The following is a 27,696-nucleotide window of genomic DNA, read 5'->3' on the forward strand; positions in this document are numbered from 1 at the left end:
CTCTGGATCAGGGCAAATGAGTGAAATCCTTATTCTAAACATATTACATAAGAGTATGGACTACCTCAATCAGCAGGAAATCTAAATGGAAAGACCCAAGTCCTATGCTTTCATATGCCCAGGATTCTATATTAGCAACAGGGGGTGCTTACATCCACAGTTGTATCTTAAAGCTGTCCCACACAGTTACACTTAGAAATTTATTAAACTAGTATCCCCCAAACAGAAAATGCCAGGAGACTCCAAAAATGGCAATGGCTACAGCAAGAGAATGAGACATCATAAAACTCTCTGCATTCAAGGCCCAGTTAAATAAAGAATTTGCATACAATTACCTCACTGTCAGAGATACAAGAAAGAAATAGAAAAATTGACTGAAAGTCAGGGGAGAGGAGTTTCTGTGAAAGAGAAAGAGTCCAGCCTTCAATGTGGTTGGATTACACCATTTGAAAAGGAGAGGAGCTTGTCTTGAAAGGAAGCCACTAGGGTTGGTAAGGCAAGTCCTAATATTGTCTATTGAACCTCCCCCCTTCTGTACCTTGAGGAGTGTGTTGTATAAGAACCTGGGAAATGCAGGGCAAAAAACTACCTACTATGCTTTGAATTTTTCTTCCCTATATAAACACCCTCTTTAAAAAAGGAGAAGCAATCTAGAAAGACAATAATTTGTTATATTTCAAAAGATGGGACTTCAGAAAAATAAGTTATCAGAATTACGTATCAAATCTTACTTTTTCTCCTAACAGGGCTAGTTGAGGTTTTTCAACATAAAACTCAGCTACTCTTTGCCATTCAGGCATACTTTCTGGTGACCTTGGAGGGAAAATTTTAACTCCATCTTCCTGACTGCATTTGTATACTTCTGAAATAGGAACGCCTTCATTACAAATTCTGGAAAAAAAGATTCTCAGTAAGATATTGGAATATTTGTAAAGCACACACACAGAGAGAGTATTTACTCAGTTCAAGTTTTATGCTTTGTTTTGCTTTTAAACAGCACATTCTTGATGGCAAATAATTGCAGGCTATAACCTCAGCAACTACTGGCCAACATAGCTCAAGTAATGATGGATTCACACTGAATTTTATTTCAAAGCAGAACTGGGAGATGTGTGTGCTGACAGTGGGGAAATGAATAGAAAGACAGTTAAAGAGTAATTGATTTGGAGAAATTGGGGGGGGGGGCAGCCATTTTTTGACTAGCCAGGCCTAACCAAAGCAATCATTTTGTAGTGTTGCCTAGGTATCAAGTAGGTTTTGTTAATAGTAAATAGGCTAAATTTCATTGAGATTAGCTCTCTGGGTATTTTTTAAATTAGGTGTTAACCAGATCAATCCCTTCAAATCAAAGGGATCTTCTTATCACATAAGTTAAGCATGCCGTGTGCAGTTCTCCTGCCAGTGATCTATCAACAACTTTGATGAATTAGTTTTAGTGTTTTTACTATATAAGAGTTTTAATTGCATTTATATGTTTCATGTTTCTGTAAACTGCCCAGACAGCTATGTGTACATCTGGTGTACAAAGAGAATGAATACATAAATAAACAAAATGTGAAACTAAATATTTAAGTCAATTATCATTTTCAACTCAAGAGTACATTCTAACAGTGCCATCTACTGGTGATTCAAAACTTTCTCACTAGAGAAAAGATGAACACTGCTGGGTTCTGCAATAAAATCTGCCTTCAAAGTCCTGTGGGTAGAAAGCAAGGCTATATATTAAAAATCACCATTCATATCTTTATACCTGTGACCACCAAAATATTGTTTTCATTTTAAAAGGGAATGTAATAATGCAAATGAACACCGTTCATTCCACAGAACGCTGTTTCAGAATCTTGTTTAGTCTCTCAGATATTAAAGCATTATCTACACTTGGGTAGTTTCTGATTTCATAAGAGAATAGTGATAATGAATTACTCTAGCAGGGTCTCCAAAATTTAAGCCAGGAAACAATCAGAATTAATTAAACTGCCCACAAAACATTTTGCTGAAGGAATGCCTGTTCACATAAACAAGTCTCCTGAGTCAACAGAATCTCTCACATTCACATTCCTATGTAAAGATACTGCTTGATAGTGTTTGTTGATTCAGACTAGATGCCATTCAAACAACCCTTGTCATGTTAACAAAGGAAAGGGCTTTTCTTGGACCAAAGGGGAAAGGGGGGGAAACCTGCCTGACAGCACGGCACAGGGATACCAGAGCACATCTTCAGTTTCTGCCTACCATACACTAAATCACAGGAAAAAGTTTCAGGCATTCCAGTCCCTGCTCTGACCTGTCACCCTAACCCACTATTCTAATGTCAGGATGTTAGGACAGCTAACTGCCCTACAAATATTTGAGCTGGATGTGCTTACTGGGCAGAATACATAGAGAAATGGCTATTGGCTTAGAACAGGGGTGAGAACTGGTGAAAGGGAACAAGTTACCTCTTTAAAGTAACAGTGACATTTTAAAGCAATCATTAAACTTAGTCTTGTTTAACATGCAAATAATTCCATTATCTGATATTATCAACAAATTTCAATAAATAATACAGGGAATGGCAGTTTTGCACACAAGCAAGGCACACACAACTGCTGATATGCATGCTCTTTTCAGCCCCAGCATGGGGAAGGACCAGCTTTTGCGTGCCCCACTGATGCGCACAATACCCAGAATGCAACCCCCACACAAACAGGGAGTTGTCAGTATACTTGCCTGGCATTTAAATTTAAGTCCCTTAATTAGTTAAAATAGCTGGGTTTAGGCTAATAGTTGAACATGAATTAATTAAATTAAATGCTAGCAACTGAAGTTTATATTTTATGTCTTGGGTGTTTTTATTTGCACTGTGCTGTTGTTGAATTGGTGTGTTTTACTTTTGTTTACTGTGCATTGTCCTGGGCTCCTTGTGAAGAACAGCAACTTAGAAAGGTTTTTTAATAAGTAAATAAATAAAGGGTGGGAATCTTACACCTAGAAATATTGTAACAAAAAGTATCAAGAAGTCATAGCATCATTGAATAATAATAATAATAATAATAATAATAATAATAATAATAATAATTTATTATTTATACCCCGCCCATCTGGCTGGGCCTCCCCAGCCACTCTGGGTGGCCTCCAACAAAATATTAAAATACAATAGTCTGTCAAACATTAAAAGCTTCCCTAAACAGGGCTGCCTGTTTATAAAGAATTATAAAGATTATAAAGAATATAGAAGGACAAGTCATTGAGGAAGTATCAACATGGCTTCTGCAAAGGGAAGCCCTGCCTGACTTACCTTTTAGGATTTTTGACAGTGGCAGTAAGTATGTGGTTAGGGGTGATTCAATATACATTATGTACTTAGACTTGAAAGAGCTATTCAAAGCATTACTATTCTACAATTGTTGGCATCCCGGCCAAGAAAACCACTAGCAGGGCCAATCTGGGCAGGAGGGCCATCTGGCCCAGGGCCTATGGCTCAAAAGGGGGCTCAAATTTAGACACTTGTTAATTTTTTTTGCATTTAGTATGTTTCACAACTTGTTTTTATGCACATCAGACCAAAATGTGACACACCTTCTCAGCTAGAAAAGGTTAGAAAAGCTATTGTTAAATAAAATGTCTCACTCTATTTTTGTGCCTTGTTTTCGGATATTTTTATTGCAGGTAATTGTTATTCTTCTTATGGTTAGGAGTCTCAAAAGCTGGGCCTCTCCAAACCTCTGAGAGGGCCTGGGCCTCTCCACTAGAACCTCTTTGGCAGGACCACCTTCTCTGAGTTCCGCCACTTCTCAATGGGAGGCTTGCTGGGCCCAGTCCTTCTTATTGCACCACCCAAAAAAGAGAGGACACTGAAGCAGGTAAAGCCTTCCAGAAGAAGAGGGCAGGTGAGCAAATCAGAGGCCAGAGCAATCCTCACTTGCTCAGTGTTTGCTGCCAAAAGATATGCCCCCTGCAGTTGGTCCAGGACTGAAAGGCCAGGGATGGGTAGGAACCTCATGCACTGAGCACCAGCTGTGCTGGGAAAAGGCAGCAGGAGCCAGTGGCGGAGGAAGAGGGGGCAGGGGTAGCGCACTGCCCCCAGCAGCACAATCCCAGTGGGGTGCCATCACAGCTGCCCCCCCCCGCCCGCACTGGGTGCCACGCCCCCACAGGCGGCACGCCATGCCCCTGCAGGCAGCATGTCATGCCCCCAGGCGCACGCCACGCCCCTGGGACATGCGGCAGCCATGCACCTGCCTGCTCTCTGCCCCCTGGTGCCGGAGCATGAAGCTCCGCCACTGGCAGGAGCCACAAAAACTCAGTGTGTGCCACAGGAAGGAGGGACACAAATCTGTAGATTTCTGTTATTCCTGGAATGCAAATAAAGTTGTGCAAATTGGTTCTTCCACCAGAAAAAAAATATTCACTGTTACATAGAACTGCATCATAGTGCTCACTCGGCAACACAAAAACATTGCACAAAGTATTTTCTAATCATACCTTTCTCTTGCCATAAATTCATCATAAGCAGGAGTGGATGGTAAGAACTGCTCTGAGAGGTCACTGCAAAGATTAACTGGTGGTAATAAAACATGATGACCCCTTTTGTCTATAGTATGGTGTATTCTTGAAGCAAGCTGCAGATGAACGGGCAATACACATCTTGGGCAAGCCTCACAAAGAAGGTGAATAAGTGGGTGATCCACATCTCTAGAAAGAAAATAAAGATCATTATTACCATTTGATGCATGTAGATATTAATTTTAAAGTTACTGAGTCTGGACCTGTATGTTTCTGTCTGGAACCTGTTAAGCTGATTGGGGCTGTCTGCTCTGCTCCTCTCCAAATAACTTTAAAAGCTCATGCCTTGGAAGTGGTGCAAGCATTCTGGCTCAAACTGAAGGGCAAAAGCCAAAGGGTGCTTGTTCTGTGGCTCTTTGCCTCTGGCTTGTGCCCTCTTTGAAGAGGGAGGGAGAGGAGAGGAGGGGAAGGGAGAGAGAACACAGTGCACTCCTCCCAAGGGAATGTGGAAATGAATTATCTTAAATATCACGCATGGCGAAAAGTCACCGTACTGGGGGGTAGAGGTCTTCTATGGAACCTGTTGACCCACCCCTCTATAAACAAAACGGCAGTGATCATTTTCTTTCTTTGAGGGTGAAAGAGAAGGCAAGACCAAAAACTATGACAGATCTTGCTACACTGGCTAAAGAAGCCCCTTCCCAGAGGAGCAGTGTTCAAGCAGCTGTTTTTGATGTTTTGAATCAAACTACAATGGAACAGTACAGAATGTATGTAATGAAGGTGAGAAAAAGTGTTGCAAAGTTATGGGTTAGTGTTTCTGCACATGGTAGTCTGCACTGCAAAAATTCTGAAACAATTAGATACCGTAAACAACTACCTTGCACACATTTCCATTTTCTTCCACAATACAATTTCCCTGTCACCCTTTTTCAAACATAAAACGTCACAATTCTGTAGCTCTCAAAAGAAAGCATAACAGACAAGTTTAATTAATCACAGTCATCAATTACAATGTTACCCAGTGTGTTTTGTTAAAAGGTTTTGTTTTTAATCTAACTGAGAAAATAACAACTGAACCATAGTTTATTGTGCCCCTTTGCTTGAGCTCCAAAAGAAGGTGGAATCATTTGCCGGTAATGGACAAAAATGGAAACACTCCTAACAAAAAACTAAAATATTTAGAACATGTTGCAGGTAAAGGTGTGTGTTTTTACAGCACACACTCTCCTTAAGCACTCTATTTATCATCCTTTGAAAGAGAAGACAAAGACAAACCAATACTATGTGTGTGGCCTACATTAACCTCACTTAATGCACTCAATAACTTTTTTTCACAAAATCATGCTTTTTCTGCACCATTGATAATCTGACAGTAACTTTTTACTGAAGTAAAATACTCATTGTCTGCTGTCATTATTTGTTTTAATACATAATCTTGCTAACCAAATGAACTTAAAGCAATGTAGATAAGCAATGGCATGCACGGGGTCACTTAAATGCCAATTTGACCGTTTCATAAACTTTGGAATTCTTTTCCCATGAGTCTGCTCTCGGTTACTTAATTGAAAGTAATATCCATTTACAAACTTCAGACTTGCCATAAAAAGGCTCTCTTCCGTGTCCCAGAAACTTTTCAGGGCTTGAATCACAACAAAAGCTAGTAATTAAAGCTTTTTTCCTACACCAATAAAGTAGTGGAGGAGTAACCTGGGGTATTCCAAAACACATTTGACCCTAAGAAGTTACTATTCCAAAGGGTGCAAAACTGAAAAACAAATGCGAAAATAAATAAATAAATACTGTAAAGGAAATGATGCCAGGCACATCATTCAATTGAAAGGCCAATACCAAACATATTTAATGAATTAAGTTCTGAGGAATGCAACAGAACTTACTGAAATAACGCATGCATACAATTAATAGGGAAGCCATGCACCACGGTCTGCCACAGACAAGACTTATTAAAAGTACCAGGGTCTTTAAGAGGAATACATCTAATTAGTTAATTTCTTTCATCAATTCTATGGATTATAGCATAGCCATGTAAGCCTATGTAAGTCTACTCAAAAGTAAGGAGATCTACTCATCAGTAAGTCCCAGTAGGTTAAATGGAGCATATTCTCAGGTAAGTGGGTATAGGAGTGTAACTTAAAGCAGGTATGATTGCAAGGAACTATGTGTACCACTCAGCACATAACATGCAAGATGGTGAGATTTTAAGAAATAAGTGAAAAAGCAGGGTTGTTTCAAACATGTGGTCCATCTACCTACATTTTTCCACATTCGGGGAGGTTATGTGGAGGACGGGGACAGACTTTGGGGGTGTGGACATTCAGGTGGATGGTTTCCAATGTGACGTACAACAAGATATAAGGCAGCCCTTCCCTATTTATTTATTTATTTATTTATTTATTTTAACAACATGCAAATACTGCTTGATTGTACTAAAACCTCTAAGCAGATAGTAAAGAGATACAAGAGATAGTAAAATTATCAGTAAAAATAGTTAAACACATTTTAACATAATTCAAATATTTTAATTTTATTAATTAATATATTAAATATTAAAACGTGGCAACATCTACATGTCTGAATAAGCTTGCCTAAACAAATCTGTTTTAAGCAGGTGTCAAAAAGAGTACAGCAAAGACGGCTGCCTGATGTCAATCGGCCAGAAGTTCCAAAGTGTAGGTGCTGCCACACTAAAAGATCTATTTCTAACATGTTTTACAGATGTATACTATTATCAGTTGTGGTGTGCAGGATTATGCAGGAATATAGATTTTCATAATGTATTGGGGGGGGGCCTCCAGGGAATATAAGTAAATAAAATGAAAGCTTTATTTCTCGCAACTGTGGAACAAGTATTATGTAGCATGTAACTCTGCTAGTTCCACAGATCAAAACTGTCAAGTGTGCAGTTATGTGGGTAAGGCAATCCTGCAAGTAAGCCAAACCATTAAGGGCTTTATATACCAAGAGTAACACCTTGAACTTCACCTAGTAACAAATCGACAACCAATGCAGGTAATCTGAGCACAGGTGTTACATGCTGACAAGGTCTTACTCCTGGCAGCAACCATGCTACAGCATTCTGCAGTTTCTGGAACAAGCAGAAGGCAAACCCCACATAAAATACATTGCGGTAATCAAATCCCGATTTCTGATTTGATCCTGGAATATCCTGCTTTTCCTTAGGACGTCCCTATTTTCATTGGAGAAATGTTGGGAGGATATGGACCATGGGCCCATCAACTTCAGCCTTGACTAAATTAGGGGTGGGCAGAAAGTAGAGCAGGATCTACTGGTAGATCTCTGCACGATCTGAAGTAGATCAGAAAGGACTGATCATTACCAAACGTTAACCAATGGCAACATAATTACCGTATTTTTCGTCCTATAGGATGCTCCGTCCCATAGGACGCACCTAGTTTTTTGGGGGGGAAATAAAGGAATTTTTTCCCCTTTATTTCCCCCCCAAAAGCAAGTCGGGGAAACCGAACCAGGTCGGGGAACAGCGGGATGGCGGCGCTGCACCTCCCTGCTGTCCCCCGAGCTTGTGGGGCTGGCCGATGTCTGTCCGGCGCATGGGGCGCTCTGCTTCAGGGTGCCCCGCGCGCCGGGCGGCAGGCTGCTATCCGCAGCCTGGGGAGCCCTGCGGGGAACTCCTGCAGGGCTCCCCACGCTGCGGATGTATGCCCGGCGCGAGGGGCGCTCTGCTTTAGGGCGCCCCGCCCGCCAGGTGGCAGGCTGCTATCCGCAGCGTGGGGAGCCCTACGGGGAACTCCTGCAGGGCTCCCCATGCTGCGGATGTATGCCCGGCGCGAGGGGCGCTCTGCTTCAGGGTGCCCCGCCCGCTGGGCAGCAGGCTGCTATCCGCAGCGTGGGGAGCCCTGCGGGGAACTCCCGCAGGGCTGCCTAGGCTGCGGATGTGCTCCCGAAGCACCGGGCGCTCTGCTTTCAGGGCGCCCGACGCTCCGGGAAGCAGGCTGCTATCTGCAGCCTAGACATCCCTGCGGAACCTCCCGCAGGGCTGCCTAGGCTGCGTATGTGTTCCCGAAGTGCCGGGCGCTCTGCTTTCAGCGCACCCGGCGCTCCGGGAAGTAGGCTGCGGATGTGTTCCTGAAGCCTGGAGAGCGAGAGGGGTTGGTGTGCACAGACCCCTCTCGCTCTCCAAGCTTCAGCGAAAGCCTGCATTCGCCCCATTCGCACCCAGATTTCCCCTTCATTTTTGGAGGGGGAAAAGTGCATCCTATAGGGCAAAAAATACGGTACACACACACACATGATGGAGATAGAGATTGCTGAAATGAACTGGGGGAGAGATAGCCAAGAGTGGATTTGTGAGCAAACTATGAGCAAAGTTAAACTCTGGTACTCAAAGCAATTACTGAATTCTTTCATTCTAAGTATATGAGTTTTGCACCAAATTCCTATTGGTGACTTTAGGGGTTCCAGTAAGAAAAAAAAAGTAGATCTCATAAAGCTGAAGTCTGCCCATTTCTAGTCAACACTGACTGCAGTATTCTGAGACAGACATATTTCCCAGCCCTACTTACAGATGGCAAGGGTTGAACCTGAGACATTTTGCATTCAAACCACTGAGCTATGGCCCTTTCCCTACATTAGGCAATAATCTGCAACAATTACTCTTTGTAATTTAGGATTGAATCTTCTGCACTCTAGAACATTTATGATGTTGTAATGCAGTGAATGGTTCTTGTGTTGCAACTAACTCTTCTGTCAGTTCTGCTGTGAACTCCTTAGGTAGCCTTCGGCGAACCACTATTCTCCAAGTCTCCTCACCTGAAACATGGAGATGATAATGCGACCTACTATGTAGGTTTGCTTTAAGGTTTACAAAAGCAAATTTATGTGAAACACTTTGAACACTCTGAAGTGCTATATAAATGCATAGTATTATTAATTAGTGCTAAAAAAAAAACAATTCCCCTCACCTCCGTTTAAAAATAAACGACAAGGAAAAAGAGACCAAGATTTGTGTGTGCTACTGACAGAATGTAATCTAAAATCAAGCTCAATTGGGCTATAAATCTCTGGAAGGAAAAGAATTTGGCGGCTGTGATAAGAATGCTGCAGAGATTCTGGGTGCTGGAAAGGAGTATTAAATCTTCAGTGTGTTCAAAAACTGCCCACCTTTTCCTAGGCTGAAGGGAAAATGGCGAAGATCTGTGACATGTTTAACTAGTGAGCCAAAATGGTTTTTAGCCTGTTCTGAGGCCTGTGGCCTGTACGGAGACATCGAAGCAAGGGACGGAGAGCTAAACTTCGAGATTCAGTTCTACCCCAAGCCACAATGGGGGAAACAACTGCTGGGAAGTGAAAGAGACAACACCATATATGGATAGAAGAAATCTCTATGCACATAAGTTTCCACACGCAGGGCAGAATAAAGATAATAATTTGAGTTCCTCACTTGAAGCTTTATAAATTTATATATTATAATATCATGAATGGAAATCATTACTTATGTAGCTGTTGACTATGGGATTATTATTATGACTTAAATGTAACTGACATTAAGATTAGGTAACACAGATTGGAAATGCACCCAAACCACCATGTGGGGAGCCATTTTAACTAAAATGTATTAACTGGAAGTTGATTGGCATTTTGATAATTGTATAATTTGGCAATAAATTACTATTGTTATAACTTGGCTATAATTGGGGGTATATTGGAAAACTAATAAAAATAAATAAATTAGTGCTAAAAAGGAAATATTTTTAAGCTCACTTGATCTTTGTAGTCCAAGTGGAAAGCAGAGATACGGGATGCTGTTCATCAAGATCTTCTAAATCCTCCTGAATTTTAAATGGTTTAGCCTTTGGAATTGATTTGCCTTTTATTTCCAGCTCTATGTCTGAAGACAGAGACTTCTATACAGGGATAAAATTCAACGGTAAAGTCAAGAACATTAAAAAAGAATGGCTAAAGTAAACTTTCAGCAGCCTCACAGTTGGGTTATTTGTTCAGATGTGCAGTAATATTCCTACCCCTTTTTTAAAATTCCTTGCTCCTCCCTGTTGTTAGGGATGACCACAACCACAGACAGGCCATCTGTCCATGTTAAATTATGGAAAGCAACCCTAAAACCAGAATTATTAAATATATAAAAGCTGAAGCCTTGATCAAGAAGAATTAGCATGTCTTCCACACTTCTCCTTATCAGATTCAGGACAAGACAGCTGCCTTTCTGAAGTAGAAAAGCAAAACTAACCCTCTTCCGATGTGTCATCTGCACAAGTGATGTTTGCCTCAATTCCGTTCAACGCTCTTGAATGAAGAATTTCTCTTCATTATCAATCTTCCCCACCCCCTCCAAACATTAAGGAGATAAAATGGAGCTGGTTTTCATAAATGGAGCTGGTCTATCATAAAACATGTGAGGGAGACCCTTGCTCTGAGCAGATAAGTTGCTGATACTCTATCTAGCGTAAGATATTTAGTAAGAGTGTGTGCTGGAATTTCACAAATTCCAATGCAAAGTGGGATGCCTTGGAATAATCTGGAGCTTCTCAAAGGTGAAGCTAGATCTCTGTGAGTAGGCAAAAATGAAAGCAAAATAATTTGCCTACCACCCAAACATAGAGACCACCCACCCAAACAGCATCTCTCTTTCCAAAATTCAAGTACAGATTATTGGCCCTCATCCAGTACACTAATGGATGCACATACCAGTCCAGACCTTTCACAGCCTCTCCTGATTCAGATGTTTATGTTCTAATGAAAGTCTATGATTTGTCCCTAAGATCAGCATCCATATCTGAAGACTGGAAAGTGGTCAATGTAACATCCATTTTTAAAAAGGGACTCAGGGAGATCCTGGAAATTACAGGCTACTTTCCTTAGTATTTGCTTTATTTTCAAATTATTTCCTAATTATCCTTTTCCATGCTAGAAGGGAACTGAAAAGAAAACTGCCGATGTCATAATGCCATTTTACAAATTTAGAGTATGACTGCACTTGGAATACTGTGTACAGTTCTGGTTGCCTCACCTCCAAAGGAATATTGCAAAGTTGGCAAAAGTTCAGAAAAGGGCAACCAAAATAATCAAAGAGATCACTCCCTCCTTTGTTTTTTCCTTAAGGTGACTTAATGGCTTACGAGTCCTTTCTGTAAAATCATAGAATCATAGAATCATAGAATCATAGAGTTGGAAGAGACCACAAGGGCCATCGAGTCCAACCCCCTGCCAAGCAGGAAACACCATCAGAGCACTCCTGACATATGGTTGTCAAGCCTCTGCTTAAAGACCTCCAAAGAAGGAGACTCCACCACACTCCTTGGCAGCAAATTCCACGGTCGAACAGCTCTTACTGTCAGGAAATTCTTCCTAATGTTTAGGTGGAATCTTCTTTCTTGTAGTTTGGATCCATTGCTCCATGTCCGCTTCTCTGGAGCAGCAGAAAACAACCTTTCTCCCTCCTCTATGTGACATCCTTTTATATATTTGAACATGGCTATCATATCACCCCTTAACCTCCTCTTCTCCAGGCTAAACATGCCCAGCTCCCTTAACCGTTCCTCATAAGGCATCATTTCCAGGCCTTTGACCATTTTGGTTGCCCTCCTCTGGACACGTTCCAGTTTGTCAGTGTCCTTCTTGAATTGTGGTGCCCAGAACTGGACACAGTACTCCAGGTGAGGTCTGACCAGAGCAGAATACAGTGGCACTATTACTTCCCTTGATCTAGATGCTATACTCCTATTGATGCAGCCCAGAATTGCATTGGCTTTTTTAGCTGCCGCGTCACACTGTTGGCTCATGTCAAGTTTGTGGTCAACCAAGACTCCTAGATCCTTTTCACATGTACTGCTCTCAAGCCAGGTGTCTTTCTGTAAAGAGTCTTTCCGAGATCTAAATATGAATAAATGGTATTTTAAAATTTATCTCTTACCTGTGATGGTTCAGGTATGGCCTTTTTCACATCTTTTTGCTCTGGAGGAGTTGGCTCTTGTAACTGTACAACCTCTGAAGATGAACTCTCTTCACTTTCATGGAAGCTTATTACCTCTTGTGAAGATGATAATGAGGAATGCTCTACTTTCTCTCTTGGCATTTCAGTCACTTCTTCATCAGCCTATGAGGACATTTTAGTCTAGATATACATTTCTACTTCCCTAAATTATATATAATAATAATAATAATAATAATTTATTATTTATACCCCGCCCATCTGGCTGAGTTTCCCCAGCCACTCTGGGCGGCTCCCAATCAGTGTTAAAAACAGTACAGCATTACATATTAAAAACTTCCCTGAACAGGGCTGCCTTAAGATGTCTTCTGAATGTCAGGTAATTATTTATCTCTTTGACATCTGATGGGAGGGCATTCCACAGGGCGTGCGCCACTACCGAGAAGGCCCTCTGTCTGGTTCCCTGTAGCCTCACTTCTCGCAATGAGGGAACCGCCAGAAGGCCCTCGGCGCTGGATCTCAGTGTCCGGGCTGAACGATGGGGGTGGAGACGCTCCTTCATATATATATATATATATATATATATATATATATATATATATATATGCAGGTTTTGGTGTCTTCGGGTATCTTCCCGTGTAAGAGTTGGGGTGTCTAGGCGACGTTTCGACGAGGTCTCACTCGTCATCTTCAGGCTGGTGCTTTCGGCTTCTTGTTACTAGAACAGAGCAGGATCTCAGTGTTTGAGTTCCTATAAATACTGTTGAGGGGGTGTGGTGTATAGCCTCCAACGTTCTGGGCAGAGAGGAAGTTCCCAGGTTATTGTGCCTTTTCTTCTTTTGTTCATTAATTACTTGAGGCTCACCTCTACAAAATCTCGCTAAATTCCTCGCTAAGCAACTTCAGCCCTATGCAGAATCTATCGCTTCACACGTTACAAACTCCTTCCAGTTCATAGAAACAATAAAGAAGCAAAACCTACATCCCGATGACCTACTTGTGAGCTTCGATGTTGTATCTCTCTTCACACAAGTGCCCATTAATGAAGCCTTGACAGCCATTCAAAACAAATACAATCCCCCCGAATACATCCTGGACCTGACCAACCACTGCCTAACCAACACGTACTTCATCCACAATGGACAAAGATACAAACAGATAGAAGGAGCACCTATGGGATCACCCCTCTCACCGGTCATCGCAAATCTGTACATGGAACACTTTGAAACCAATGCTTTAGACAAGTCAGAACACAAACCCAAACTTTGGCTCAGATATGTTGACGACACCTTTGTAATTTGGCCACACGGGAAGGAAAAACTAGATAGCTTCCTCACACATCTCAACAGCCTACACCCCAAAATACAATTCACTATGGAAATAGAAGCCAACAACCAACTTCCCTTCCTTGACGTCCTAATCTACAAAAAACCTGATGGCTCCCTAGGACACACTATCTACCGGAAAAAAACACACACCAACCGCTACTTACATGCACAATCACACCACCACCCTGCACAAATAAACTCCGTAGCCAAGACTCTCATCTCCAGAACCAAACGCCTGGCTGACAAAGACCACTTGACAACTGAGTTACAGAATCTCTCAAATGTGTTAATCGCCAACGGATACCAGCAAAACAAGGTTACGAAGCTAATCCAAAAAGAAACACCCCCCAAAAACCAAGACACAGAAGAAAACAATGGCATGGCCCTCCTTCCTTATATCAAGGGCACTACAGATAAAATTAGCAAAATCCTCCATAAACACAATATCAAAACAGCCTTTTGCACCAACCAAAAAATAGCCAATATCCTCAGAAACCCAAAAGATAAAATCCAGTTAGAAAACCAAGGGGTCTATGAAATACCCTGCAAAGTCTGCCCGGCCACGTACATTGGACAAACAAACAGACGAATAAATGCACGTATCGCAGAACACAAGAATGCCGTCAAAAAAGAAGAAAAAACTTCCTCTCTTTACCAACACATGAAAGAAACAGGACACGAAATTAATTTTGCAGATTCCAAATTGCTCTTTAACATGGAACATCACCACAAGAGAATAATCATGGAAGCCATCGAGATAGAGAAACACCCTCACAACATGAACAAGCGTGACGACACGTCCCGCCTGCCAGACATCTGGAAATTAGCCCTCCCCACAAAAACCGACACCAGAACCAGAGGCACACAGAACGCCATCTCCAATCAACCACACCAGACCCAAACCCAGACCCTCTCCACAGATAAATTACAGACACCATCCAGTAGCCAAACCATAGTGGCTCCTCCGGATGCTGCACCCCCCTGCAATCCCAACACAGACCTGGCTGGCACAGGGCACAAAACCACAGCTCGCCCCTATACACGAAGCCAAGCCAGAACACAACTAAGTGCAGTACAGCCATCTTCTCAGAAAAACTCTTTACAAGCTCAAGAGGTCAAGACACGAAAGCTTTAGCAACTAATCCACACCTAATGACCCTCCTAAGTGGTACTCAGAATATCACTCAAGAAATCACTCAAGATATCCCTCAAGTAATTAATGAACAAAAGAAGAAAAGGCACAATAACCTGGGAACTTCCTCTCTGCCCAGAACGTTGGAGGCTATACACCACACCCCCTCAACAGTATTTATAGGAACTCAAACACTGAGATCCTGCTCTGTTCTAGTAACAAGAAGCCGAAAGCACCAGCCTGAAGATGACGAGTGAGACCTCGTCGAAACGTCGCCTAGACACCCCAACTCTTACACGGGAAGATACCCGAAGACACCAAAACCTGCATTCCTGTACCCGTGAAAATCTACGAAAGCATATATATATATATATATATATATATATATATATATATATATATATACTCGGCTCCTAATTTAGCTAAGTATGAAAATATTTAGCTCAAATATATAACACTGAAATATTGACCCTGCACAAGGTCCTGATCCAGATTGGACCTGCTATTGCTTATTGTCTGAAAGGTGTCACATCTGTTTTGTCCCTAAGTTTAACAGCAACATACAGTATACTTGAGAAGAAGGTGAGGCAGTGTTTAATTTTTTAAACTGTAAACAATGAGGTTGAGGTCTGTGAAGAAACCTTTATCCCTAAAGAATAACATTTTGTCTTTTCTAAAAGGCTCACCAAACATAGGAAGCTGATTAACAACCATGATATAAAGCTGGTCAGACATTCAGACAGTCATAAAGTCCTGAGCCACCCCAAAGCCAGTCGCCTCAGCATGGATGTTGAAGGTCCCTAGAACCAGCAGTCTGGGAGTCCTCAACACCACCTCCAAGACTGTCAGCTCAGGCAGGGAGACTGCTGGGCAGCAAGGCGGGCGGTAAACCAGCAGAATCCCTAATCTACGCCAATTGCTCAATGCCAGGAATCTGTCCCAGCCCTGCCTGGAGATGCATGGACTGAACCAGGAACCTTCTGCATGCAAGTCTGGTGGTTTTTCACTGAGATACAGCACTTCACCAGTTTAATCTGAGAGCACCTGGAAAACTACCCAATCACAGGGCATCCGACTTGCTGGGATTCTTTCTCACTTTATAGAGCTTTATCCAGCCCTCCAATTGTCTAGAATCTGCACAGCTTTGCCTAATTCTGATGTCAAGATAAACAGAGCTAAGTGTCATTGGCATATTGGAGGCACCCTGCTCAAAGACTAGGCTCACACTGAGAAAGCAGATGGCACATGGAATACAAGAATAAGAAAAAGGATGCATAAAACAGCAGCTTGGAAAGAGAATAATACAGGTAATATCAGCAAAGAAAGGAGTAGTCAGAAACAAGAAAGTTTAGAATTTAAGTTTTACCTTAACTTCAGCAATATCTTCTCTCACTCTTGCGGCTTCCATTTGAAAATGAGCTTGGGGATGGTGAGCTTGGGGAAAGCTCGTTCTTCGTGATGATCCTGGTATATCCTAGAGAAAATAAAGGGCAAATATACAATCTACAGTATCAATCATCATGGATGAAAGAAGTGATGTTTTATGAACAAGCTGTATCATCTTCATCTTGCCCTCTATCCTTTTCACTAATTCTGTATAGGGAAGGGACAAGCTGTTATTGCTCAGGGTAATGAGAAAGGAATTGTGCACATGCTCAGAGGTACTTTTCACATAATTTCTGCTGGCTAGTAGAAATAATGGTGTCATTTTGCTACCAAGATCCAACCGACCCATGCTCCTCTATTAATCTGAGGACTACTATAGTGCTCTACACAGGCAATTCCTGCATCTCTTTATTCTATTACAGTGGTGCCCCGCAAGACGAAATTAATTCGTTCCGGACTTCCGGTCGGCGCCAGTGTTTAATGGCGGTCCTTGCCTCGAGCTCCGAGGGAGGACTGCTCCGCAAGTTCGGGTCTGACCCGCTACGGCGAGCGGGGGACCCTTAAAATTACAGGCGCTGAAGCCTGTGAGCAAGGAGACTCGGCGGGCACCTTTTGCGCCCCCCGGTACTGTGAAAGAGCCTTTTTAAAGGCTACGGAGCGGCATCGGGTGTGAGCGCGGTGCTGAGAGTCGTCACCAGCCTGCGGAGTGAAGCCGCGTCGCCATTGAACAGAGAGCGCCGATTCCTTCCTGAAAATAAAATTGGACTGCAAAACCCGTGAGTAAGATTGACAGATGTAACGGGACAATTAAAATTGAATTTAAGAAATTTGGCTGAAAACGGGAAAGGCACAAAGTAAGGAAGTCTGCCTCCCCGGACTGCATGTAAATAAAGCAACGAAAGAACAAAGCTGCATTTAAATGAAGGCGAACCTCTAAGCTGTTAAAACCTGACATCAGACTTAATCTTCCCCCCAGCAGGCAGGAGAAGGGGGGAAGTCAAATCGGAAACTTTTAAACCTGTTTGAAGGAAGCGGAGGAAAGAGATCTCCACTGTTAAGATCCCTGAGTCGGGCTGCCGGGGCAAGGCACCGGGCAGCTGAGCTGTCATTCTAAATTGGATACAAAGTTGGGGCTTTGTCTGAAACAAAGTTATAAGGACTTTAACGGAGTTACTTTGTGAACATTGGAGGATATTGAAACTGTAATAAGTGCTTTGACTGTGGACTTTTGGACTCTGTTTTTTGAATTCTTTGTTTTCTGCCTTATGTGCTTCTGACTTTCCGGACTAGATACAATTAAATGCTCCCTCTAGAGGACTTAAAGGAGATCTGTTACTGTCAGGGGAAAAGAGTGGAATTTTCCACTTCCAAGCCTTTCCTGTGAGAACTGACCTTGAGGATGAGTGGCCAACCAGATGAGATAACAACTAGATCCAAAGCAAAACAAACTCAGCAAGCTCAAAAGAAAAGGGGTTTGATGCAAGGCACAACACCAGCTGGACAGGAAAAAGTACCTACAGCATCTATGGAGTCAATGACACAGGCATTGCTTAAAATAAACCAGTCTTTGGAAGCACTGACAAAGCAATCGGCGGAGAATACAAAAAAACTGAATGATCTGACAACAAGATTGGACTTGAATACGGCAAGTGTAGCTTCTAACACAGACTCTATAAATAAGCTTATTCAAGAAAATTCTGAAACAAGAAAGATTGCGCAAAGTGCAAAAGATACAGCAGAAGAGACTAAGAAGGAGCTTGCACCAATTACAAAAAAGGTGAATGAACATGATGCAACTTTGTCTTTGTGGGAACTCCAGAGAAAGGAGAAAAATCTTAAATTAAGATTAGTTCCAGAGGATGAGAAAGACAGTCTTGCAGAATTCCTCACAGAAAATATTTTGGAATTTTGGCAGGACGAACTTCAGGAGGAAGAACTTGAAATAACAACGGCCTTCCGGCTGGGCAGAAGGCAAGGCAAGAAGCCCAGGGATTGCTTGATTACATTGAGATCTAAAGAAGAAAGAGACAAAATACTAGATCTACACTATCAAAAGGCTCTTGTAATCCAGAATTGTCAAGTTCAGATCTTTAAAGACATCCCTAAATATATTTTGGAGGTGAGGGCCTTTTATAAAGATCTGGTTTATCTTCTGAAGAAGAACACTATACCTTTCAGGTGGGAGTTCCCACAAGGACTGTCTTTTAACTACAAAGGAAGGAAGATTAAAATAAAAACAGTTCAGGACAAAGAACTGTTTTTGGAAAGAAACCAGGAGGACTTACAGAAAGGAACAGTAGATATAACAGCAGAGAAAGAACCGACAGACATCGCAAATCTTTCATTTGGACTTTTACCACCATCGGAGGAGGAACAAAAACTTGGAGCAGTAGGAGGAGTAGGCACATAATACGAAAATGTCTCTGCAACTTCTTAGTTGGAATTGTAATGGTCTAAACCTCCCCAGGAAGAGACGCCAAGTTTTTCATATTTTTAAAAGAGAGCAATTGGACTTAATATGTTTACAAGAAACGCATGTGACCAGGACACATAGGAAATTACTTATAAATAAGAGACTTGGACAAGAATTTATTTCATCAGATAAAGTTAAAAAAAGAGGTGTTGTGATTTATGCAAAAGAGAAACTGGCTCCTAAAATGATGTTTAAAGATGAACAAGGAAGATACCTGGCAATAGAAATACAAGTTCAAGGAGAAAAAATTATGATATTGGGAATATATGCACCAAATGAGGGGAAGGCGGAATTCTTCAAGAAGTTGCATGAGACTTTAATGGACTATCTGGACTTTAAAATCATAATGATGGGAGACATGAATGGTGTTGTCTCCACTAATATGGACAAGGCGCAGAGACAGATAATCTCTAACGATGGAAGACTTCCAAAGACTTTTTTTGAAATGACTGAAATATTGGACTTGATTGATATTTGGAGAGTAAAGAACCCTCTGGAGAGGGAGGGAACTTTTTTCTCTGAAGCGAAAATGACCTGGACAAGGATTGACCAAATTTGGGTAACTAGTTGCATGGCACCGAAGATAAAAAAAGCAGAAATCTGCCCAAAGACTTGCTCCGACCATAACCCAGTGAAGATAGAGATGAAACTAACAACAACTGGAACCTTCAGATGGAGGATGAATGACACCCTATTTAGAGATGAAGAGATTTACAAAAAGGCCCAAAAAGCATTGAAAGATTATTTCGAGATAAATTTGAGAACTGATGTGGAAAAAAGAACAATTTGGGACGCTAGTAAGGCCGTGATGCGAGGTTTCCTAATACAACAAAATTCCATAAAGAGGAAAAAACAGAATGAGAGGAAAGAAAAACTTCTGGAAAAGATAAAAGAAGCTGAAAAGAAACAGGTCCAAACCAAAGTCGCATGAGATTTTGAGAGAAATAAAGTATTATCAGACACAATATATGGAACTGATGAATCAAGAGATAGAATGGAAGATAAAGCAAATGAGACAAAGAACATTTGAATCGGCAGATAAATGTGGGAAACTCCTATCATGGCAACTGAAAAAAAGACAAAAATTGAATACTGTGACAAGTCTGGAAATGGAAGGAAAAATTATCCACAAACCAAATGAGATAAATAATTGTTTTCAAAGTTTTTTTAGGAAACTATATGCACAAGGGCCGGTTAATGAGCAGGAAATAGAAGAATTTATTAAAAAGTACGGATTACCAAAAATCTCAGACCAAAGTAAAAGGATTCTGAATGAGAAAATAACAGGACAAGAAATTGAGGATGCCATTCAGAAGATGAAATTGGGAAAATCTCCAGGACCAGATGGTTTGACGGCCAGATACTACAAGGCCTTGAAGGAATGGATAATACAACCATTGAAGGAAGTTTGTAATGAAATTTTGGAAGGGAAAAAGGCTCCCGAATCGTGGAAAGAAGCTTTCATTTCACTTATACCGAAAACAGAGACTGAAAAGAACCAGGTTAAAAACTACCGCCCTATATCATTACTCAATGTGGATTACAAAATTTTTGCAGACATTTTAGCAAAAAGATTGAAGAGAGTTTTGGTGCAGGAGATTCACAAGGACCAAACAGGCTTTCTCCCAGGGAGACATATGTCAGACAATGTAAGGCATATTATAGACATTTTAGAGTTGTTGGAAGTAAAGATTAATAGAAAAGCAGTGATAATTTTTGTGGACGCGGAGAAAGCCTTTGATAACATTTGTTGGACCTTTATGAAGAAGAATCTCCAAGGGATGGGGGTAGGCCAAGGTTTTGAAAACGGTATAGGTGCTATATACTCTAAGCAAAAAGCAAAGCTGATTGTTAATAATGTGGTAACGGAAGAGATTCCTATAGAAAAAGGTACACGACAGGGATGCCCAATATCACCCTTACTTTTTATAACAGTCCTGGAGGTCTTGTTAAACATGATTAGAGGGGACCAATTGGTTAAAGGTGTTCAGCTCGGAGCAAAAGACTATAAATTAAGGGCATTCGCAGATGACTTGGTATTGACTTTGCAACAGCCAGAGACTAGTACTAAAAGAGTTTTAGAACTCATTGAGAAATTTGGTCAAGTAGCGGGATTTAAACTGAACATGCAAAAAACCAAAGTGTTAGAGAAAAATCTAACAACGGCAGAAAAAGAGAAGTTTCAGAGTGAAACAGGTTTAACAATAACAAAAAAGGTGAAATACTTGGGTGTGAACTTGACTTCTAAAAATGTAAACTTATTTAAAGACAACTACGATAAATGTTGGACAGAGGTGAAGAAAGATCTAGAAATATGGTCAAGGTTGAGACTTTCCTTGTTAGGCCGAATTGCTGTCATCAAGATGAATGTATTGCCTAGAATGTTGTTTTTATTCCAGACACTCCAGATTTTGGATAAGATGGATTGTTTCAAGAGGTGGCAAAAAGATATATCAAAATTTGTCTGGCAGGGCAAAAAGCCCAGAATAAACTTTAAGATTTTAACTGACGCAAAAGATAGAGGGGGTTTTGCCCTGCCGGACTTGAGACTTTATTATGAATCGGCAGCTTTTTGCTGGCTGAAACAATGGCTACTTCTTGAGAATACAGACATTTTGGATCTGGAAGGGTATGACAATAGATCTGGTTGGCATGCATATATATGGTATGACAAGGTAAAATCGCATAAAGGCTTTAAAAACCATATTGTAAGGAAAGCACTGTATAATGTTTGGATAAGATACAAGGATTTACTGGAAAGTAAAACTCCCAGGTGGCTATCACCAATGGAGGCTAATGAGTCAAAGAAGCTGAATATGGAGTCCAAATGGCCAAAGTATTGTGAAATGTTGGAACAAGATGGTGAAAGAGTTAAATTGCAGAGTTTTGACAAGTTAAAGTCTAAGGTACGAGACTGGTTTCACTACTGTCAGATAAATGAGGTATTTAAACAGGACAGGAAAATAGGTTTCCAGATGGAGAGGTCGAAAATAGAAACAGAATTGTTAGAACCCAGTACCAAGAACTTGTCGAGAATGTACAATCTGCTGCTGAAGTGGAATACACAAGACGAAACAGTAAAATCAGCTATGATTAAATGGGCACAAGATATAGGTCATGACATAATGTTTGATGATTGGGAACAGTTATGGAATACAGGTATTAAGTTTACAGCTTGTAATGCATTGAAAGAGAATATAATGAAAATGATTTATAGGTGGTATATGACCCCAGTCAAACTTGCAAAAATCTACCATTTGCCCAGTAATAAATGTTGGAAAGGTAACGAGACTGAAGGTACCTTCTATCACCTTTGGTGGACCTGCCCGAAGGTAAAGGCCTACTGGGAAATGATCTATAATGAAATTAAAAAGGTCCTTAAATGGACATTTTTGAAAAAGCCAGAGGCCTTTCTTCTGGGCATGGTGGGCCAATTGGTGTCAAGGAAGGATAAAACATTTTTTATGTACGCTACCACAGCGGCAAGAATTCTTTTGGCAAAGTACTGGAAGACGCAGCAGCTACCCACTCTGGAAGAATGGCAAGTGAAGGTGATCGAGTATATGGGAATGGCAGAGATGACCGGCAGAATTCGTGACCAGGGGAGAGAGACGGTGGAAGAAGACTGGAAGAAATTCAAAAAATATCTCAAAGACTGTTGTAAGATTGATGATGGCTGAGATGTTATGGTTATAAGAAGTAGAGAACTGCAGTTGTAAATCATGAACTTAAAGAATGTAAAATGAAAATGAGTGAATTAACTGATTGAAGGGTTGCTGAAAAAAGGTTAACATAAGGATGCAGAAAAAGGGAGGTACGGGGAAGTCCGGGAAATAAGGTGTATGAAAACAAGTTAAAGAAATTATATGTGTTTATTTGTATGTATGTTTTGTATTGTTTTGTTTTACTATTTGTTTTATTATATGCTTGGAAAACTAATAAAAATTATTATAAAAAAAAAAGAAATTAATTCGTTCCGCAAGTTTTGTCGTCTAGCGAATTTTTTGTCTTGCGAATTACGAAATCCCATAGGAATGCATTGAAAATCAATTAATGCGTTCCTATGGTCAAAAAAAGTCCAAACAAAGCCAAATTTGGTACAACAACAGTTTATTAACTGCTCTTTAAAGTCACACATACTGTAAAGAGCAGTTCAAAAATTGAAGGGAAAATAAATTAACTTTATAAACAAAACATGTCTTTGTTTTTAGACAAAGGAAACAAAGTCGCGAGACGTTTTCGTCTTGCGAAGCAAGCCCATAGGGAAATTCGTCTTGCGAGGCAAATCGAAAATGGAAAAACCTTTCGTCTAGTGAGTTTTTTGTCTTGCGAGGCATTCGTCTTGCGAGGTACCACTGTACAATGCTTGTGCCACAGAACATCCCCACTCCTCTGATCTGAGGTTGCTGCAACACAAATCCTTGAATCTTGTTACACGTGTGGGTTAGCCTGTTCTCTACAGCAGCACTGGTTGGTATTATATGGTTCACTTTATGTTTCACATAAGAGGCATTTAAGAGGCCTCCTTTTCAAACATTACAAGTAATCAGTGATCTTGCTCTTTGTGGCTGCCAATCATATAGTGGAATTTACTTCCAAGTAAACAAGCATAACTTTACACTGTGAGAATGATGAGCTTTTAATTTGCTATGTTTAAAACAATAGAGAAAATGGTAGAGTTGGAAGGGTCATCTAGTCCAACTTCCTGCAATGCAGAAATCTCAACTAGATCATACAAGATGATCTAACCTCTGCTTTAAAATCTCCAAGGAGAGTTCACCAGCTCTTATGTGAGTCTGTTCCATTGTCAACCAGCTCTTACTGTAAGACTAGTCTTCCTGATGTTCAGGAAAATAAATAAATAAAATAAATATATAAATATTTTTTTAAAAATTTAAATCTAAAATAATACAAAGTATTTTAAAAATAAGCTTTTGTTTTGATCTCTCATTCCATGGTCCAAAGTTTACCAAACCCTATTCCCAACCACCTAAATTAGCAAATCAACCAATCCCAGCCTTACTTTACATAGAAGAAACAGTCATTTTATATTTTTCAGTCATTCTATCCTTTTTCCTTGTCTACTGTATGGGAGACCTGCTCAGAATAAATTACCAAAAGAATAACATTTTGTCTTTTCTAAAAGGCTCACCAAACATAGGAAGCTGATTAACAACCATGATATAAAGCTGGTCAGACATTCAGACAGTCATAAAGTCCTGAGCCACCCCAAAGCCAGTCGCCTCAGCATGGATGTTGAAGGTCCCTAGAACCAGCAGTCTGGGAGTCCTCAACACCACCTCCAAGACTGTCAGCTCAGGCAGGGAGACTGCTGGGCAGCAAGGCGGGCAGTAAACCAGCAGAATCCCTAATCTACGCCAATTGCTCAATGCCAGGAATCTGTCCCAGCCCTGCCTGGAGATGCATGGACTGGACCAGGAACCTTCTGCATGCAAGTCTGGTGGTTTCCACTGAGATACAGCACTTCACCAGTTTAAGCTGAGAGCACCTGGAAAACTACCCGATCACAGGGCATCCGACTTGCTGGGATTCTTTCTCACTTTATAGAGCTTTATCCAGCCCTCCAATTGTCTAGAATCTGCACAGCTTTGCCTAATTCTGATGTCAAGATAAACAGAGCTAAGTGTCATTGGCATATTGGAGGCACCCTGCTCAAAGACTAGGCTCACACTGAGAAAGCAGATGGCACATGGAATACAAGAATAAGAAAAAGGATGCATAAAACAGCAGCTTGGAAAGAGAATAATACAGGTAGTATCAGCAAAGAAAGGAGTAGTCAGAAACAAGAAAGTTTAGAATTTAACTTCAGCAATATCTTCTCTCACTCTTGCGGCTTCCATTTGAAAATGAGCTTGGGGATGGTGAGCTTGGGGAAAGCTCGCTCTTCGTGGTGATCCTGGTATATCCTAGAGAAAATAAAGGGCAAATATACAATCTACAGTATCAATCATCATGGATGAAAGAAGTGATGTTTTATGAACAAGCTGTATCATCTTCACCAGGAATACTACACCTGTAGCCCTTCACAGGTTTGTTGGACTACAACCCCATTATCCCCAGGCCCTGTCAGTCTGAATGGGGCTGCTAAGACTTGCAGTTCACAAGATCTGGATGGCACCAGGTTGGGGGAAGGATATTGTATATTAATCAGAGACCCAATGCTTATATGCCTGCCAACCCAGCAGCAGTTGTTGCAAATTTCTTACTGCCCCAAATCAACGGGCTTGAATGGATTCTCAAAAGAAGGGAGCTCTTTCCTTGGCAAAGGTACAGGGATGTCAATTTTCAGAAGCAGACATAACACAAGTAGTAATTGTTATGCTTCGTTACAACCAGTAGCAGCCTGTGTGGTTGAGTCATCCTCCCAGTGCTGGCATTGCTGTAGATTACCGGTACCCGGTTGAGACCGTGAGGTGGGGGCATGGAGGCAGTCATGTTCAGGCTGCCCAGGCATACTAGCAGAAGCACTAGATTAGCTCTGCCAGCATCCTTGCACACACCCAACCTCACCACCATCGTTCTCTACCCTAGCCCTGTCCAGCCAAACTGCAGCTGTGATGGGAGGGCAGCTGCATCACACAAGACAGGCAGCTAACGCTTACAATATATATATTTTTAAATTTTAACTATAAGTAAGTCATTGCTAACAAAAACAATTCAAGGAATATTCATGAGATTTTCTGTTATTTGTTTGTTTGATTGTATGTTTGTTTACTTGTATGTACATCTGTTTTCTCGTAAATGTATTTATTTTAAATTAATAAAGATATATTTTTTTTAAAGAGAGATTTTCAAAACAAAAGAGAAAAGGAACCAGATTCTATTTCAAATTAGGATATTTAACTGTAGAACTAACATAAAATATATAACATTATGTATATAAAACCAAGTTTGTTTTCAGCTCTCATTTCATCATTTGCTTTCAACAGATATAAAATAGTTGGAATACAAGGTACAGTATATTGTAAAGTGGCTAAAGCAAGTTCTGTTATACTAGTTTATTTCACCCTGACAGTGAAATTTAACTGTGGCCACTTTTAGTCCTTGCAGTGGGGCAGGGGTGTTTGTGCAAATGTTAAAGAACCTCCCTAAACTGACTAGCAGTAAACAGCAGTGCAACATAACCCATCTTGTCTCCTAACTGTACCTACCACCACCACTTTTTGCATGTGCAAGTTTATTTTGTAATCCATTCCAAATCTGGAGCACAACCTCAGCTAGCGCAGTGCTCCTTCTCCATATAAAGGCATTGTCCCAGTACCAAAGCAATGGCATGCATTCTCATTCTCTGTAAGCTCAATAATCAATTCTATGTTCTGCTGCCATTAGGCAGAACAGCGTAGAATATCAGGTTAAGAAACAAATATTTTTCTATAACAGAAGCTTAAGCTATACCACTTTCACTTGTTCAGCATCTTCTGGTGTCAGTTCTTCAGGTGCCAACTCTGTTGCCAGATGGTCTTTTTTAACAGGTGGTGGCTTGAGAAAGAAAGAAGAATATTAAGATTAAAAAGCATGATCTTTGATGTCACATTTTAGCCATAATGAAAGCATTTGATGGGGGACGACAGGTTATAGAACATCCCTGAATGGCATCCTATGGAATTCCACCATTAGATCTGTATCAATGGGGATTATCCTTTTGCCAGGCTCTACCCTGATGGAGATATCAGTCAGCAAGCAGGTTGCTGATCCAGGATACAAACCCAATGCCCATGCCAAAATCCATCTTACATCTGTAATCAAGTTGTGGCCAATTTTTCAATTCAAAGTGGTGTCTTGTCTTACTTATTGTATCACACTGTCATTTCCCTGCCTCTGTGGCCACTGGCCTGTTGTGCTGTGGCCTGCAAAGATTAAGATTAAAAAGCATGATTCTTAGCATCATCTTTTAGCCATGAGGAAGGCATTTGTTTACATAGTATGCACTATTATGTGATACAATTTAGATTCTTTTCACATTTAGGCCTGGATCTAAAGGTCTGCTCACCTACCGGGAAGCTATGTTACCAATTCCCACAAGCTGCAGGCTTTGTCATTTCACATGGTGCTCCAGGTCCCCAAATCCTCCATAGTAGTTTCTTATGGAGTCCATGTGCTCCGTACTGGGGGGGATCAGTGGCCCTATGCTACTATGTACAAGTGACAGAGCAAGTGGGGATTCAGTTCAACCAATATTCCTTCGTTTCAATCTGCAGCTACTTTGATTACAGCATATATGATAAAGGACTAAAATATTTATTAGAGCAGGCCTCTGAAACAATACTAAAAAATTAACATCATTCTCTGATAATGCTTTGAACCTTATCAATTTTACCTGTTCCATTTCCAAAGGTGAAACTTCTACAGCTGGAGTCCCTTGTTCTCTCGCCTGAAGTTCTTCATTCATAGCTAATATCTTCATTGTACGAAAATATATATAAATATATTAGAAAGTACACCAATGTCAAACAACAGTAAAACATTTTGCTGAAGTTGATGCTAATGTAAGTGTGGAATCTCCCGTATAATTTTTTTAAAGCACGTTCTATCAATAACCACTCTACTATGATCCTATACATTTCTGGCACAATTCAAGCTGTACCATACCTATGAACTTGATCTCTGTATACTGTAGGTTAGGCCAGTGTTTCCCAACCTTTTTTGGGCAACGGCACACCTGTTTAATGAAAAAAATCTCGTGGCACACCACCATTACAGCCCTGTGACGTCAGCGCGCAGCGTCACGCCGGGAGGGACACACGAAAGTGAAAGTTTTTAATTTTTTTCCCTCCCCCTTGCCGGGGAACCTCCAAGCTTTGGGGGTGGGGGGGGGGAGGAGGCAGCAGAGCGAGGGACTGAGGGACGGTGGCAGCTGAGGCGGCGGCGGCTGTTGTGGTGGTGGCGGCGATAGCGGGCGGAGGAGGGGGCGGCGGGAGTTGCTGCT

At 41.1% G+C, this 27,696-nt stretch overlaps 1 protein-coding gene across 2 annotated transcripts in view; it reads right to left on the reverse strand.

The window, feature by feature from the left end:
• Positions 1–27,696, reverse strand: part of TTC6 (tetratricopeptide repeat domain 6) — a 78,821-nt gene that overhangs the window by 47,097 nt on the left and 4,028 nt on the right. For both annotated transcript variants that reach the window (XR_014011492.1, XM_081207610.1), the window contains exons 3-9: positions 27,088–27,168; positions 26,166–26,249; positions 16,257–16,364; positions 12,413–12,595; positions 10,246–10,388; positions 4,465–4,674; positions 732–891 (exon numbers count right to left, since the gene is read on the reverse strand). Coding sequence is in view for 1 of the 2 variants with exons in the window: in XM_081207610.1 (XP_081063736.1) it covers positions 732–891; positions 4,465–4,674; positions 10,246–10,388; positions 12,413–12,595; positions 16,257–16,364; positions 26,166–26,249; positions 27,088–27,168 (969 nt within the window). In the remaining variant the exon portion in view is untranslated. The remainder of the gene's footprint in view (positions 1–731; positions 892–4,464; positions 4,675–10,245; positions 10,389–12,412; positions 12,596–16,256; positions 16,365–26,165; positions 26,250–27,087; positions 27,169–27,696) is intronic.

Source organism: Podarcis bocagei, assembly GCF_964188305.1.
Source record: "Podarcis bocagei genome assembly, chromosome: 1".
NCBI lineage: Eukaryota > Metazoa > Chordata > Lepidosauria > Squamata > Lacertidae > Podarcis > Podarcis bocagei.